Source organism: Aspergillus lucknowensis (assembly GCF_044049455.1).
Source record: "Aspergillus lucknowensis strain CBS 449.75 chromosome Unknown BJX67scaffold_93, whole genome shotgun sequence".
In the NCBI taxonomy this organism is placed as follows: Eukaryota; Fungi; Ascomycota; class Eurotiomycetes; order Eurotiales; family Aspergillaceae; genus Aspergillus; species Aspergillus lucknowensis.
The window spans coordinates 1-14,531 of record NW_027263637.1 but is presented as its reverse complement, the minus strand read 5'-3'; the positions used below and the strand labels follow the sequence as shown (position 1 = coordinate 14,531).

Below are 14,531 nucleotides of genomic sequence, written 5' to 3'. Positions count from 1 at the left end.
TCTAAAGTGCGGCCTCCATCGCCTGATAAGCCAGAGAGTGACTCCTCTCGTCCTTGGCGGTCCACTTCGTTCTTCTCCATCATTCTCGAACCAAAGTGGTGCTCCATTCACCGGCTTGCGTGCAGCTTATCGCAGCTCCGAAGCTCCTGTCATCTCTGTCAGCTTCCTCTTTTGTCGTCTCAGTGGTGATAACGCTTCTCCCACCCCAAGTTTCTTACCCACAAGGTCGAATCTCGCAAGTCATTGCGCAGGTATAAATGGCCCGTCTTTGGCGTGAAGATGGAGGAGCTATACATCATCAATCCCTCTTTTTTTCCACTTGGTTTAGTAGTTGCTGCTGCGACTGACATACACCATGGGTTCCTGGGTTAAAACTCTCGTGGTTGCTGCCTTGGCCGCGGCCATTGATGCATCTCCTCTCGTATACCCTCGCGATGAGCCGAGCTTAAACGTCACCTACGCCTTCACAAACCCCAACGGCTTGAACTTCACTCAGATGAACACGACCCTCCCCAATGTAACTATCTTCGCAACGGGTACACCTTCCCCTTCCACGCCCAGTCAATCACTACTCTAACACCAATGCAGGAGGCACAATCGCCGGCTCAGCCGACGACAACACGGCAACGACGGGCTATCAAGCCGGCGCCCTGGGCATCCAAACCCTCATCGACGCCGTCCCCGAAATGCTCGACGTTGCAAACGTCGCAGGCGTGCAGATCGCCAACGTCGGCAGCCCCGACGTATCCTCCCCCATCCTCCTCGAGATGGCAAAACGCCTGAATAAAGTCGTCTGCGCGGACCCCACGATGGCCGGCGCCGTGGTCACCCACGGCACAGATACCCTCGAAGAAACTGCCTTCTTCCTCGACGCAACGGTCAACTGTGGGAAACCCATCGTCGTCGTCGGCGCTATGCGTCCTGCAACCGCTATCTCCGCCGACGGACCATACAACCTCCTCCAATCTGTTACTGTTGCTGCGAGCAAAGCGGCCAGAAACCGGGGAGCGCTGGTGGTCATGAACGACCGTATCGCGTCTGCATACTATGTTACCAAGACGAATGCGAATACCATGGATACGTTTAAGGCTCTCGAGGCCGGCTACCTTGGTGCGATTGTCTCGAATACGCCGTACTTCTATTACCCGCCTGTTGAGCCGACGGGGAAGACCAGCATCGATGTGACGAACGTCACTGAGATCCCGCGCGTCGACATCCTCTACTCATATCAGGACATGAGCAACGATACGCTGTTTGATGCCGTCGACAACGGCGCGAAGGGCATTGTTGTATGTTTCCCTCCTTTCCTCCATTGCTCTCGCGATGCCACCTAATACTAACAAACCATTCCCGCATCAGATTGCAGGGACAGGCGCCGGCTCCGTCTCAAGCACCTACGACTCCGCCATCGCCGAACTCATCGAGACAAAGCAGTTCCCCGTCGTGCGGAGCACCCGAACGCCCAGCGGCGAGGTGCCCTATTCTGAGTCCGGGGAAGGTGGGATCTCGAGTGGGTTCTTAAACCCGCCAAAGGCGCGCGTGTTGCTCGGGTTGCTGCTTGCAAAGGGGAAGCAGTTTGAGGATATTCTCGGGACGTTTGCGAAGATCGCCGTTTAGATCAGAATAGGGAAATGCGGTCGGTCAGGTGTTAATAATGAGATTTGGATATGAACATGAATCGGGAACATGGAGTTATATAAAGAACTGCTCGATTTTGGATCAGAATCAGAAATAGATTTTCGAGACCCCAACGATCGGCACTCCCCATCCTGTATGCAAGGAAAGCCATGGGGAATATGACACCAGAATTGCATAATATTGCATGGCCGACGATTATGTATTTCTTTCAGGTACTTTCATTATTCTTCCATTCATGTGTCTCGTCGCGGGTGGGACTGAAGGAGCCTGCCTGCCTGCCTGTCGCCCGCCGCTGATAACGACACCACTGCAGGAATGAGGTGACTCCGACGGACCCATCCAAGACTCGTCGGAGCACGACACATCAAGGGAAGGAATTGCAATTCGGTCTTGGGCTATCTTTCATCTTCGGACTTTCATTGGGTGAGAGAGGGCACTGATAGGAAGATAAGTACCTTGTGGTCCCTCGGGGTGTTCCAGTGTTCCAGGATTATTCTCCTTCCCTCTCGGACGGCTGTGGGTGCCGGTCCTTATCAGGCCGGGGTCCTGCAAGCTTATCAACCCTCCATTCCCACTGGCAGGCGCTCTTCTTGAGAGAGTGGTTTAAAGGATGCGAGTTTCCCTCGACTCAGTTTCGATAATTATTGTTATTTCGACTCGATGTTACCTTCACTAACTGGACATGAATTAACGTGGATAAGCAGATAGCCGCCCCGTTTTTTTCTCTCCCCATTTTCTCTTTACGCTCCCCAAACCCATGGCGAAGACAGTGCGAGTCTGAGCTACATATCGTGCAGTGTTTGGAACCCTGTCTCAATGAGACTACGTGACCCTCGGGCGTCCCCGCCGATATGCCAGTAAAACAGCCCTCCCAGCTTCTCACGAGTTACGAACTCCGCTTTCTGCTGTACTGTCTGGGGCGTGTCGTATGTCACGAACCCGCCGTCCCCGCCGACACAGTACGCTGCTCCAACTTCTTCGTCGTGATACTCCGTTGCCCCCGGGCGCGGGAGCTCGCTATAATCGAATACTCCGTCCTCCCCGCCGCAGCCTTCGTATCGCTGTCCGATGTTGTCGCTGCCCAGAAAAGACCGCCCGTATACTGGGATTCCCAAGAGAAGTTTCTTGGGATGGACACCCTGTACAAGAAGATATGATACGGCGGACTGGCATGAAATCGTTGACGCCGCGTATGATGGGCTATACAACTGGGCATGGTGTCCCGTTTCTCCTCCCCACGGCCCAGCAAAGTCGTACCCCATGATGTTGATCAGGTCGACGTAATTTTGGGCTTTGTTGAGGTCGATGTGCTGGAGCGCCCACTGCCCGGCTGGGAGACAGGTCGCTACTACGTATGGGGGTGGGAGATAATCTCGCAGCCGGGCGAGGAGGTGGATATAATCTTGTCCTTGCTGAGGGTCTGAGGGGTGTTCCCAATCCACTGCATGAACAGAAACATGAGCACGGCAACTCGATTGAAAGGAGACCACGCACCATCAATTCCATCGAGACCGAACTCATCTACCAGCTGTCTCGCAGACTGGGCGAAGGTTTCGGTGCGAGACTGGCTCCGAGCTACCGCGGCGAAGTTCTCACTCCCCTTCCCCCCTCCCCCGATCGAGAGAATGAGTTTCATCGTGGAATACTGCGGCTTGAGCTGAGCGAACGCCCGCAGGCACCCATTCGTGCCGTCCACGGGCATCTGTGTGTCTGCCCACTCATCGCTCAGCTAAATGGTTTTCAGTCACTCTGGTCAGCACGAGTTTTACCCGATGAGATCAAACTATAAGGTCTGGGCTTGGGAGAGTTACATAAACCGTGCCGTCTTCTTTGACCCTAAAGAAACAAGACAAGGTTGGTTAACGAATCTGGTTCTACGACCGTGATCAGGCGGATTCAACCCCCCCAAGGTGATGTATGACTAGAATGTACCAGGCAAACGCGTAGAAGATATGAGAGATAAATCCCAATCTGAGCGCCGAGGGCGGCTGCTTCCGATATATGCGCCAATTCGGATAATAGGCTGCGTTGAGGAAGAAGGGGACCTCATAGGAGCTGCCACTCGAGCGTTCAGCGGATTTGCGATCCCAGTGGGGGAGCACAGAGCCCGAGAACATGGCTATGGTGGCGGCGATACAGGCAAGAGTGGACGGATGTGGTGAAGCTAATGAAGAAGAAGAATAAAAAGAATACTATACATAAGTTCCAGATGCAAAACAAGAGTGAGAAAAAGAAAAGCGACGATGATGAAGGCAAAACGAGCAGTTACTCAATTCAGCACAGCGTCACGTGTGGGAAGAATAAGACTCGCTGCTTTGGCATTGAACTGGCAACTGCTGGATGTCTGGGGGAGACAAATTGGATCGCTCTTGATTCTGATTTGCTTTTGTTTTGGAAACGACCGGGAGAGTCTCTCGTCGAAAACGTACCCCTCAATTGGGAGACCCTGGGACCGAGACTTGGGAGACCATCAGCAGAAGGCAACCGAGTCTCTGATCATCTCGTTTCTACAGATGTCCATGGCATCTCCAGGGACTCACGCCTACCAGAGGCGCCGCACCTGCAGATTTCTCTCTTCATTATGCGCCTCACCCTTGTCATTAATACGGCCGCTCCGACTTCCCTGGGATGAAGAGGGGTCGCGGGAGTCTTCTACGAAAAATCCAACGCATCGCTCCAGTCCCCGCATTTGCTTAATGTCGCACCGGTGCAGATAGAAATGGGAGGGTCCCATCCGCTTGTCCATGACCATACTGATGAGAGGGAAGGGAGGCGTTGATATTACCGGTCAGAAGAAGGTCCAAACACACTGCAGAGTGGTGGATGCTGCTCCCCGACGCCTTCGGTTCGCCCGGGCTACTATTTTTGTTGCGGATTTCGCGGCCATGTTTCCTATTAATTGCTCCCAATCCAGTGACTGGGATATCGGTCGAGGTGCTAGCCATTGGGTGCCCTGGATGCTTGATTTGACACTCCTGATGCATGACTGGCAAGCTGGCGCAACGGATGTTCTCTCGGCCAACAACACCTTTCTGACCTGCTGGTGAGAGTCGCTGCGGCGCGAGCCTGGTGGCGAGAAAATCCCAGAAGCAGAGCGGCTTCGCCTCACCCCAAGACACCAGGTGGATCAAGATCGAGATTCATCATCGTTTCTTCACGGGCTAACCTCGGGAAAGGGACCGAATGGGGAAATGAGTCCAACAACAGGAAAGAAATGACAGCAAACATAACAGCAAGGAGACCCGAAGGATCGTGAACTCTTGAGCCTCGCCGCAATCGATTGGGTCAAACAACAACGAGTCTCCGACCGCTTCGGAGGGAAGCTGGGGGATCGACTTGCCCCTTGTCCCTAATGCCTGCTTTTGCCTGTCGTGGAGTTGCTTTTTCTCGCCCCAGGAAGGTTTTCTCCAATTTGCTTTTTTCTTCAACAGCTGGAAATTCCTCCCACCAGAGAAGAGGGTCGAAAAGTCTGACATTGCATGACATTACGTGATGAAATGGTCTGCGCAGAAATAATGGGGCAGCGCTTGCGACTCTCCTCTTTCTCTCTTTGGAGCATCACAGAGACGGTCTGAGCGTTGCAGCTGTCGCGTGACTCCTGGGATTAACATTTATCCGAGAAAATCGATGACTAATTTATTGTATTCGCCACCGCTTTCCTTCTCTGTCGCAATCCTTTACCCTTGAAGCTCTCAAGCTCTCTGTCAGTTGTCCGCGAGTTGTCAGGGGGATTCTTCGTCCGTGATCTTGAGAAATCTTTGAATATCTCCCACTTAGGTCACAGTGACTCTTCTCAACTCGACGCTTATTTCCTCGGTTGAATCGAAAGCCCCATGGCTGCTGACGTTCGTCATGCTGCGTCTCAAATCATCTCCACAGATCGCACTCGTGATCCAGATTTCAACCAATTCTCCTTCATTCCCTTCCTCCGCAAGAACTATGGCTTTGGATTAGCTACAGATGTCCCTGTATGCAAAGCCTACAGCGAAGGCCACTGCCCATTGGGGCCTGCTTGCCCCGACCGACATCCGACTCCCTCACGAGTAACCACGTCCACAACCACCGCCTCCGGATTGGCACCATCTACTACGCACGGCTCTCTCGTCTGCAAGCACTTCCTCAAGGGACTCTGCAAGAAAGGTCTCAAATGCGAATATCTCCACGAATACAACCTTCGACGCATGCCAGAATGTCAGTCCTTCTCTAGGTCTGGGTATTGCCCAAACGGAGATGACTGTTTGTACCAACACGTCCGGGAGCAGGCCCGGCTACCCGCATGCGAACACTACGACAGGGGCTTTTGCCAACTCGGCCCAGCATGTGCTAAGCGACACATCCGACGGCGCCTCTGTCAATATTATCTCGCTGGATTTTGCCCTGAGGGCTCGTCTTGTCCGGATGCCCATCCTCGGTGGGCGGATAATTTGCCCAAGCCGACGGTGAGAGTTGAGAAGACGGAAGAGGAGCTCGAATATGAAAGAAATTTGATCCGGGAAGAGCAGGAGAGGGAAAGGGAAAGGGAGCGTGAATGGAGGAGCGAGCGTGGGCGCGGAGGGTTTATGGCGCGTGGCCGGTACCGTGGCAGAGGGCGTGGTTGAGTGACACAGCTTGATCTTTCACACATAACTACAGTCGACTCCTACTGCATTATAGCCAGCCACAACTTGGGCTAGCGAACAGCCACGCTAGTTTGTTTCAGACAATCGACCCAACCAGAGCGTCGACGTTTGCTCTTTAAGCGACTTCGATGCTGGAAGCTTGAGGCTAGTGCAACCAGGGAACAACATACTATCAGCCACACGCGGGGTTGAAGCGCTGGAAGAATGCAGGAGTGGGCTCAACTCCGCTCCCCGAGGCCACTCGCTCCACCTGGCGTCCAGTGCTGACTGCGTTGAGGCGACGAGACCAGATTTGTGAGGTCACGTGCGGTGTATCTCCCGACTGTCATCGAATGAATCGATAGCACGATTGCCAAATGTCAACCACTCGGATCTATTATCCGTGGCCCTTCCAATCTGGCGAGTAGTACCTCTAAGTGCCAAGGGATAAATGTAGTAGAAGACACGCGATATCACAAACTTTTTGATTCTGAAATAATTGTCAACTCAGTCTAGTCTGGTTGCGTTTTTCCACGTCGTTGGAGATTGGCCATAACATCACGGCCGCGCTGCATCCGGAATTCGGAACCTGTTTGAGCATTTGTCAAGTCTCAGTAAGGCTGGACTAAGAGAACCTTGGAATGCAATGACGGAAAAGACCCACGAGCTGTGTCGCATTGTCCAATCAACAGCAGAACGTGCCGCATCTGTAATCGATGACAAAATCCCATTGAGAGCTCTGCCAGTAACGAAACAGGTCCAGCTTGAACGCCCCGCCGCAGTAGACTTCTTATAAAGTGCTGCTCTGTCCTTCACCAGGCAATCTCTGTCATACCCATTCTATCTACAGTCTCATCCTTTCTTTTCAAACCCGTCCAAGGCTCGAACCATTACCATGGCTCCCAAGATCGCTATCGTCTTTGTATGTACTACCTTTCAACGATGCTCAATGCGCATAGCGCACCAGATTGTCTGACCGCGATCTTGTCTCCAGTACTCTATGTACGGCCATGTCGAGAAGCTGGCCCAGGCTGAGCTCAAGGGGATCCAAGCCGCCGGTGGCAGCGCCGACGTGTTCCAGTAAGTCTCTAACCCACACACCCAGTACATTGCACACCCTCGACTCACAATGGCGCCCAGGATCCAAGAGACTCTGTCGGACGATGTCCTAGCCAAGATGCACGCCCCTCCCAAGTCCTCTGTCCCCGTCTTAGAGAAGCCCGACCAGCTGCTCGCATACGATGCCGTTCTCTTTGGTATCCCGACCCGTTATGGTAACTTCCCCGCCCAGTGGAAGGCCTTCTGGGACCGCACTGGTGGTATCTGGGCGAGCGGTGGCTTCTACGGCAAGTATGCTGGTCTCTTCGTCTCCACCGGTACTCTTGGTGGTGGCCAGGAGTCCACTGCTATTGCGGCCATGAGCACACTCACCCACCACGGGTTCCTCTACGTGCCTCTCGGCTACAAGACCGCCTTCCCCCTTCTCGCCAATCTCGAGGAGATCCACGGTGGTAGCGCTTGGGGTGCTGGTACTTTCGCTGTACGTCACCTCTTCTATGTTGACCTTATCGTACATGAGATCCCCGGCTGACTTTACTCTTTAGGGTGCTGATGGCTCCCGCCAGCCTACTGAACTCGAGCTCCAGATCGCCGAGACCCAGGGCAAGTCGTTCTATGAGCACATTTCCCGTGTCAACTTCGCGTGACTGCATGGCAGTTCCGAAGCGAAGTCTGAGGCGCAATCAGCTGCGGGTGCTGCCTCGCAGCAGAAGGATACGGCAGCGACAACCAATTCTCAGCAACCGCAACAGCAGGGTGCCCAAGCAGGAAAGTCAGAGAAGAGCGAGGGGGGACCTTGCGGTCTTCCCAAGAAGTGCAACATTCTGTGACCGATGTCGGATACCTTCGCCCGCTCCTCTCGCTTAAATGATGTTATGTTACGTTTGTCCTTCTCTTGGGCGGGTTTGATGATGGATGATTTGAGTCTATATAGAAACTAATGATGTAAAATGGTATTACCTCGTTATTAATGACCGCAATCCAGTACTATCGTGACTGCATACAGCAGTGTATTGGGTAGAATATTGTACAAAATGACCTCAGATCTATAAAAATTTTCCTTTTGAAAACCTCGACCCAAAATCGGACGCTTTATTTATCATCTCCCTCCTTTGCGCATGTGTGATTCTCGACGATAGTGCCATATCCTTCTCCTTATCGAAAGCCCTCTTACTCGGATCATCCTCCTCATCTTTCTCTTTTTCTTTCTTCTTCTTCTCCGCTAGGGACTCATCCTTCCTCATCCGCTCATTGTACTTCTGCACCTTCTCCCTCATAGCTTGCGCTTTCTTTTCCTCAGGCCCCGTCCCAGCACCCGTAGGCCCTACCCCAGTACCAGAGGAAGAAGAAACAATTCCCATAGCCTCATTCTGCAACCTCCTTATCTTTTCCTCCGGCGTCTCGGTCCACGAGCTATCAACACCGGCCCCAGCCGTATTCCCCATAACCCGCGGCCCACTCTGGAACTTCCGATTCCGTAGCTTTGTAGGATCAACGCGAGAAGACCGCGAGTCCGCCGTAGGCGGGGCAAGCATCCATGCGTCTCGCTGCGGCGCAGATTTATCTTGATGCTGCCGATCTTGCTCTCCCGATGTGTTTATGGGTTGCTGGGGTGGAGGTTGCGGGATTGAGACCGAACCTTCTTGCGGGGGGAGACTAGGTCCGAAGTTGTCGTCATCTGAGGAATCGGAGTCGGAATTGGAATCGGATACATCGCTCTGCTTGTCGGCCTGCGCGTGTGGCGGTGGTGGAAGGGATGGTCCGATTACTTTGCGCCGCTTGCCGGGAGTGGTTCTGGGTTCTGGGGAGCTGGGCTCGGGGCCCGTTACAGCGCTGAGCGTTCGTTTGGAGTCCATGGTCTTGCTTTGATGAAAGTTGAGTGAGTGATGTTCGGGACATGTGATGGGCAGATTTGGTGCAAACAAGTCAAACAGTGCAGACCAGCGGAGGCAGTGAGCAACCTTTTTGGACAAAGAGTTTGAGCGCGGGTCAAAGGTGCAGACATGAAGCAAATGACGTCGGCATCTCCAGGGACGATAATTGGAGACTGATAAGAATGAACTAACTTTTATACTTGCGTTTGGTAAGCTTCAAACTTTCGCCAATGATAAAGCTCCTCTGGAACGAAGTGAGCATGGATTTCCTGAGGCCGAGAAACTTCTAATTTACTCCATTGACTCTTTCTTTTACATGGGGCGTGCGGTTATACAAGGGCCTTCAGATACCAAGATACTGTAACCTTACGATTTACAGAATTTCAAGCCCTCAGTTGCGGCTAGGTACCAACAAGCGGAGCGAATGTCAACATCTCGTCCGTATCTGAAACAGCAGGCGTCGAGTGATAATCATGCCGAAGGCACTGGACGTGTTCCGTGATAACGCATATCCCAGGAGTCGACGCTCGTAGTGTAGAATCGAGTCATGAACCTGTTGCTCTGCCCACTGTCACGTGAGGCTTAATGTGGGAGGTGGAATAGGACGGTCAGATAGGCGGTTAGATTAACGTGGCAGAATCCCCTAGGCATTACGACATGACAGCTGCTGACTTGCGCCTTCTCTTCCTCATCCTCATATCTCCTACCCCTCTTTTACGGTGTTGATTATGGCGTCTCGCCCCATAATTCTTAGATTTGAAAGCCGAAATGGCCAGTTTAGGCTGAACGTTAACCCACAAGATCAGTTTCCTTCCCTCCAATCAAAGGTATAGACAGCAGTCTGTTCCTCCAACCACCGTTTCGGACTGAGAAGTGAAATGAGACGACGCTAATTTATACTCTTCAGATCCTCGAGCACCTCCCTTTGGACGTTGAACCTTCCTCGATTAACCTCTCTAACAAACCAATTGGAGCTCACGGCGACGAGCGATTTTTAAATACCTTAGAAGGCGTCTCTTTTGACCAGGTTGGATTAAGGTTAGACACAACTGGAACATGAATCCCAACACTGGTCAGCGCAGCCGCTGACGCTAGGGATTTAGACATGGAGATAAGCTCTATCTCGGTTATAAGCTTAAACAGGATCTCCAGGATGTCGCCAGCAATGGTCTCGCCGCCGACTCTTCTGCACGACGCTTAAACGGGGCTCCCGTATCCCAGGCGGCCACGTCTGCCTCCCATTCAGTCCCTAGCCACCACACAACTGCCAAGAATCCGTGGGAAGCCGTCAGACAAACCGCCCTCGATAACCGTTTGGAGAGGAAGGATGGGAAAATCCACCGGAGTCGGGATATGAAGATGTGCAAGCACAGCGCAAAAGGCATGTGTGATTATTGCATGCCACTCGAGCCCTACGACCCCAAGTATTTGGCGGAGAAGAAGATAAAACACCTCTCATTTCACTCCTATTTACGCAAGATCAATGCTGCCACCAATAAACCTGAACTCAAAAGCTCCTTCATGCCCCCACTCAACGAGCCTTACTACAGGGTAAGACCAGATTGCCCGTCTGGACATCCGCCGTGGCCTGAAGGAATCTGCACCAAATGCCAGCCGAGTGCGATCAGTTTGCAGCCGCAGGAATACCGCATGGTTGACCATGTGGAGTTTTCCACTCCCGACCTCATTAACTCATTACTCGATTTCTGGCGCAAGTCTGGGACGCAGCGTCTAGGGTTCCTCTATGGTACCTATGAAGAATATGAAGAAGTGCCACTCGGGATCAAGGCGGTGGTACAGGCGATCTACGAGCCTCCCCAGGTAGATGAGATCGATGGAGTCACCCTCCAAGAATGGGAGAATGAGAAGGAGATAGACGAAGTTGCGCGCCTTTGCGGTCTCGAGAAGGTTGGCGTTATTTTTACTGACTTGCTCGATGCGGGGCAGGGTGATGGCTCCGTTTTCTGTAAACGGCATATTGACTCGTATTACCTCTCATCTCTGGAAATTGCCTTCGCATCGCGGCTGCAATCACAGCACCCGAAACCAACACAGTGGAGCCGAACTGGCCATTTCGGTTCCAATTTTGTGACCTGCGTTCTGAGCGGAGATGAAGAAGGCGCAATCACCGTCAGCTCCTACCAAGCTTCAGTTGCCGCGGTGGAGATGATCAGAGCTGATATAGTCGAGCCATCAGCGGAGCCATCTGTTATGCTGGTGCAGTCGGAAGAGGACACTGACAGCAAATCACGGTATATTCCGGAAGTCTTCTATCGAAAAATCAACGAATACGGGGTATCTGCTCAGGTGAATGCAAAACCTAGCTTTCCGGTCGAGTATCTCTTGGTTACATTGACGCACGGTTTCCCGACTGTACCGAATCCCCTTTTCGTTGACAGCACATATCCAATCGAGAACCGCGAGGTCATTGGCGAGAGTCAGGAAGTGCGCTCGCTCGCTCGGAAACTTGTCTCCCATGGAGACCCCGGCAAAGCGATCCGGGCGGTGTCCGACTTTCATCTTCTATGCTTCCTTCGCTCGTTGTCTACTTTCAACAAGGTGAGTGCACTAAATTAATGTGGTCTTGTTACACCAGGAAATACCCACTCACTTTATATTTTCAAATATATAGGACGAGGAAGCTCTCCTCTGCCGCGTAGCGACGTCTCAGAGCCCTTCAGACGGCTTACAGCTCATCAACACCCCCGGATGGGCAACATTGGTCACTATTCTTCAGGAAACCGGTGAGAGGCCCCCCAAGCGTCCCTTGCTGGACACTCCACGCCCTGCACCTCAATCCGGAACTCTTTACCCTGCCTCAAGGCCTTCGTCTCCCAAATCTGAAAGTGAACAACTTGCTAAGAGGTTTAAGGGAGCTAGTCTAAGATGACTAGTCATTTCTCGGGCCCTGCTCACTACTAACCCCCCCGATATCATGCCGTTGGCTGGGCCGACGTGATCCGTTGGAACTTCCTTTATATGCCGGATCTCGAAGTGCCGAACAAACCCTTTCAGCTTTCATAGACGTTAGTCGGTATCGCCGCAACGAATGGAGATGCCAGTTTTAGTTGCCCTTTCTGGGGCCCGTTCCTCTCCGCGGTACTGATATTGATGTGTCTATGGAGTCTTGGGACAATTGAACGTGACTTAGTACATAAGTAGCCTGAATGGATAGCGTGGCTCGAAAACATATAATAAAGGATACAGGTCGACTATATGCAGGGTTCAATCAACTTGGGTACTGCACGTGGTCTTAGATACAAATCACTGATAGATGGTAGGTTACAAATAAAGGAATCCAAAGTATATCGCGGAAAGGATCACGAAGGCCGTAAAATCATTAGAGAAGAATCATTCTCCCAAGACCATCTCCCTTAACCTCTTCTCCAACACTCGCCTCCCCTCTGTAGTCTTCCACACTTCGTGTGGAGCACCCTTGACAATATCCCAATGACTCAGGTTCTTGGTAAGAGCAGTCAAATCCTCCTGTCGAGTCGCCCACTTTGCACTCTTCCGGACCTTGTTCCCAGAGCTGACCACGGTAAGCGGCGTATCAGCCATCTGGACATGGCGAGCAGCCTGAATCTCCGACGAAGTCATGGACCCCGCAACTAGGTTCTCCTGGAGCCTTGCGCGAATATATTTCCCCGTTTGGTAGGCGCTACGGCCGTAGACACGATCTTCGCGCGTACGGCCCTTGAAGATAGCACCCAAGATGCGGTCAATGCCTAGCGGAGAAAGGATACCTCGAATCCAGAGAGCGAAGCCGCGGCTGGGGCTAGCGACATCGGATAGATAGTCCTCATGTAGGGTATCAATGAGGAATATACCCTCTACCTCGAGGAGATGCCGGCTTGCGAAGATACGGCTATATATCCCACCTATGCCTGCGGAAACGAGGACCCATGGCCCATTTTCGCGGGCAAGAGCCAGGGCCTCGGAGAGTCCGTCTGCCGCCATGCCGGCTGAGAACGGCGAAGGCGCGTTGTCTGACCAGGCCATACCGGGTCTGTCCCAGTAACAGTAGCGACCGATGGCGCCCTTTTGGTGTAGCTCGTCGATGAATGGCTGGAGAGTGTCTTCGACGGGCCCTTCGCCGGCTTCGAGGAGGACGGTTGGAGTTTCTTTGTCGCCTGTTGAGTTGCCCACGCAGTCGAGGTGGACCTGGTAGTTGCGAGCGCTTACGTAGTATTTCTCGCCTGGGGTTTTGAGGGTCGCATCTCGCGCGCGGAGAATCAGAGTAGCCATGAACAGGATGGATATAATGGCTATAATGACCATGAAGAGAGTTTCAGCGAACACGGCAAGCCACTCCGCTAGAGACCTACGGGTCTCCTCCCGGCCTGTCAGCCGTTCCTCCTCTTCTCGTTTCCCCCACGCGACACATTGGTTCTGAATGATGTTGTAGATTGCAATGATGTTGGCCCAGACGACGGTAGCTATTCCGACCCAGCCTTCTTCGACTCGTATACGTGGGACTGCGACCGTGATACACATGTCGATGAACAGGAAGAGGGCGAGCACGAACCCACATATTGCAATGGGTTTTGAAGGGACAGCGAAGAACATAAGCCCAAAGAGAAGGTACATGACAATTAAGGTTGTGTAGGCAAATGAAAAAAAGCCAGACCCACGTGTATGTAACGCCGGCGCACTCACGAAGAGAGAGACTAGGAGGAAGGTCCACCACACAAGGCTGATGGCGAGGAAGGTAGAGGTGACGCCTCGTAGCGCTCGGACGCTCCAGAGGTTGTAAGGGGAGACCTGCGACAGATGTTAGACTGACCTAGATGTAACAGACGTACCAAGAGGACTAGTAACGTACAGCAGGGTCATCAGGACTCAGATAGGGCGTATTTTGGCGTGGGAGAAGGCGAGTTCGCTCGTCCGGCAGACGTTGCTGTTCATGGTCATCCTCATGCTCGTCATCTTCTCGATTCTCATGTCTCGGTCTGCGAAAGATATTAACCATGGCTTCTGTCTGTAATGTTGCTATATTATTACCGATCGAAGCCGGAAAAGAGAACGAAAGCGTGTACCTCCAGCTTTATGGAGGAGAAGATATCAAGGTGACGGAGTTGACGTCATTGCACGCAGCTTCGCGGCGAACCATGGAAGCTCCTCTCTCCTGATCGGCTTTTCGAAGCGTTGTTCTGCACATTGGGGACGTTCGTAACACCCTGCTTTCTTTGATCCATGATTGACATCGTGAAAGGTCCGTGGTTGTGACTTTGGCAGTCAAAAGAACAGGAAGAACAGGCGGGGTTTGGCAGAGCTCAGGCGAAGCTTTTCCGCCACCCAAACAACCACATCCTCCTTCTGCTCCTCGCCCGATCCGTAGTTTTCAACACAGCTCACTCGT

The 14,531-nt window shown here is 52.6% G+C and overlaps 7 protein-coding genes across 7 annotated transcripts; 4 read left to right on the top strand and 3 right to left on the bottom strand.

Annotated features, from left to right (window-relative positions):
* Positions 1-231: 231 nt before the first annotated feature.
* BJX67DRAFT_336119 (asparaginase ahrA) lies at positions 232-2,019 on the top strand. Its single transcript, XM_071027593.1, has 3 exons — positions 232-536; positions 589-1,289; positions 1,360-2,019. The coding sequence occupies exons 1-3, from the start codon at positions 356-358 to the stop codon at positions 1,615-1,617; spliced, it is 1,140 nt and encodes a 379-aa protein (XP_070880498.1). The 5' UTR covers positions 232-355; the 3' UTR covers positions 1,618-2,019.
* BJX67DRAFT_335848 (glycoside hydrolase family 18 protein) lies at positions 1,878-4,068 on the bottom strand. Its single transcript, XM_071027591.1, has 4 exons — positions 3,571-4,068; positions 3,450-3,474; positions 3,133-3,367; positions 1,878-3,079 (listed from the first exon to the last, which is right to left on the bottom strand). Exons 1-4 carry the CDS (start codon positions 3,753-3,755, stop codon positions 2,421-2,423), a joined length of 1,104 nt encoding a protein of 367 aa, XP_070880497.1. The 5' UTR covers positions 3,756-4,068; the 3' UTR covers positions 1,878-2,420.
* Positions 4,069-5,292: 1,224 nt separating this feature from the next.
* yth1 (cleavage polyadenylation factor RNA-binding subunit YTH1) lies at positions 5,293-6,800 on the top strand. The gene has a single exon (XM_071027590.1). The coding sequence runs from the start codon at positions 5,472-5,474 to the stop codon at positions 6,234-6,236; it is 765 nt and encodes a 254-aa protein (XP_070880496.1). The 5' UTR covers positions 5,293-5,471; the 3' UTR covers positions 6,237-6,800.
* Positions 6,698-8,142, top strand: pst2 (putative NADH-quinone oxidoreductase Pst2). Its single transcript, XM_071027589.1, has 4 exons — positions 6,698-7,158; positions 7,231-7,316; positions 7,377-7,776; positions 7,841-8,142. Exons 1-4 carry the CDS (start codon positions 7,132-7,134, stop codon positions 7,940-7,942), a joined length of 615 nt encoding a protein of 204 aa, XP_070880495.1. The 5' UTR covers positions 6,698-7,131; the 3' UTR covers positions 7,943-8,142.
* A 100-nt stretch (positions 8,143-8,242) lies between these two features.
* BJX67DRAFT_368432 (GPALPP motifs-containing protein 1) lies at positions 8,243-9,319 on the bottom strand. Its single transcript, XM_071030632.1, has one exon. The coding sequence runs from the start codon at positions 9,149-9,151 to the stop codon at positions 8,342-8,344; it is 810 nt and encodes a 269-aa protein (XP_070880494.1). The 5' UTR covers positions 9,152-9,319; the 3' UTR covers positions 8,243-8,341.
* A 578-nt stretch (positions 9,320-9,897) lies between these two features.
* On the top strand, positions 9,898-12,059 carry npl4 (nuclear protein localization protein 4; the record flags this gene model as incomplete). Its single annotated transcript, XM_071034071.1, has 4 exons — positions 9,898-9,996; positions 10,077-10,207; positions 10,273-11,728; positions 11,802-12,059. The coding sequence occupies 4 exons, from the start codon at positions 9,898-9,900 to the stop codon at positions 12,057-12,059; spliced, it is 1,944 nt and encodes a 647-aa protein (XP_070880493.1).
* A 74-nt stretch (positions 12,060-12,133) lies between these two features.
* BJX67DRAFT_392190 (uncharacterized protein) lies at positions 12,134-14,141 on the bottom strand (the record flags this gene model as incomplete). The annotated part of the gene is made up of 2 exons (XM_071034908.1): positions 12,134-13,933; positions 13,995-14,141. The coding sequence occupies 2 exons, from the start codon at positions 14,139-14,141 to the stop codon at positions 12,521-12,523; spliced, it is 1,560 nt and encodes a 519-aa protein (XP_070880492.1). The 3' UTR covers positions 12,134-12,520.
* Positions 14,142-14,531: the final 390 nt, after the last annotated feature.

Bases quoted from the DNA above. Each gene is read 5' to 3' on its own strand.
- BJX67DRAFT_368432 (XM_071030632.1), bottom strand. From the start codon at position 9,151: ATGGACTCCAAACGAACGCTCAGCGCTGTAACGGGCCCCGAGCCCAGC.
- pst2 (XM_071027589.1), top strand. From the start codon at position 7,132: ATGGCTCCCAAGATCGCTATCGTCTTT. The intron at 7,159-7,230 runs GTATGTACTACC...TCTTGTCTCCAG, and splicing joins CCAAGATCGCTATCGTCTTT to TACTCTATGTACGGCCATGT. The intron at 7,777-7,840 runs GTACGTCACCTC...TTTACTCTTTAG, and splicing joins GGGGTGCTGGTACTTTCGCT to GGTGCTGATGGCTCCCGCCA.
- yth1 (XM_071027590.1), top strand. From the start codon at position 5,472: ATGGCTGCTGACGTTCGTCATGCTGCGTCTCAAATCATCTCCACAGAT.
- BJX67DRAFT_335848 (XM_071027591.1), bottom strand. From the start codon at position 3,755: ATGTTCTCGGGCTCTGTGCTCCCCCACTGGGATCGCAAATCCGCTGAA. The intron at 3,368-3,449 runs GTAACTCTCCCA...AAAACCATTTAG, and splicing joins AAGAAGACGGCACGGTTTAT to CTGAGCGATGAGTGGGCAGA. The intron at 3,080-3,132 runs GTGCGTGGTCTC...CTGTTCATGCAG, and splicing joins CGGTCTCGATGGAATTGATG to TGGATTGGGAACACCCCTCA.
- BJX67DRAFT_336119 (XM_071027593.1), top strand. From the start codon at position 356: ATGGGTTCCTGGGTTAAAACTCTCGTGGTTGCTGCCTTGGCCGCGGCC. The intron at 537-588 runs GTACACCTTCCC...ACACCAATGCAG, and splicing joins TGTAACTATCTTCGCAACGG to GAGGCACAATCGCCGGCTCA. The intron at 1,290-1,359 runs GTATGTTTCCCT...TTCCCGCATCAG, and splicing joins ACGGCGCGAAGGGCATTGTT to ATTGCAGGGACAGGCGCCGG.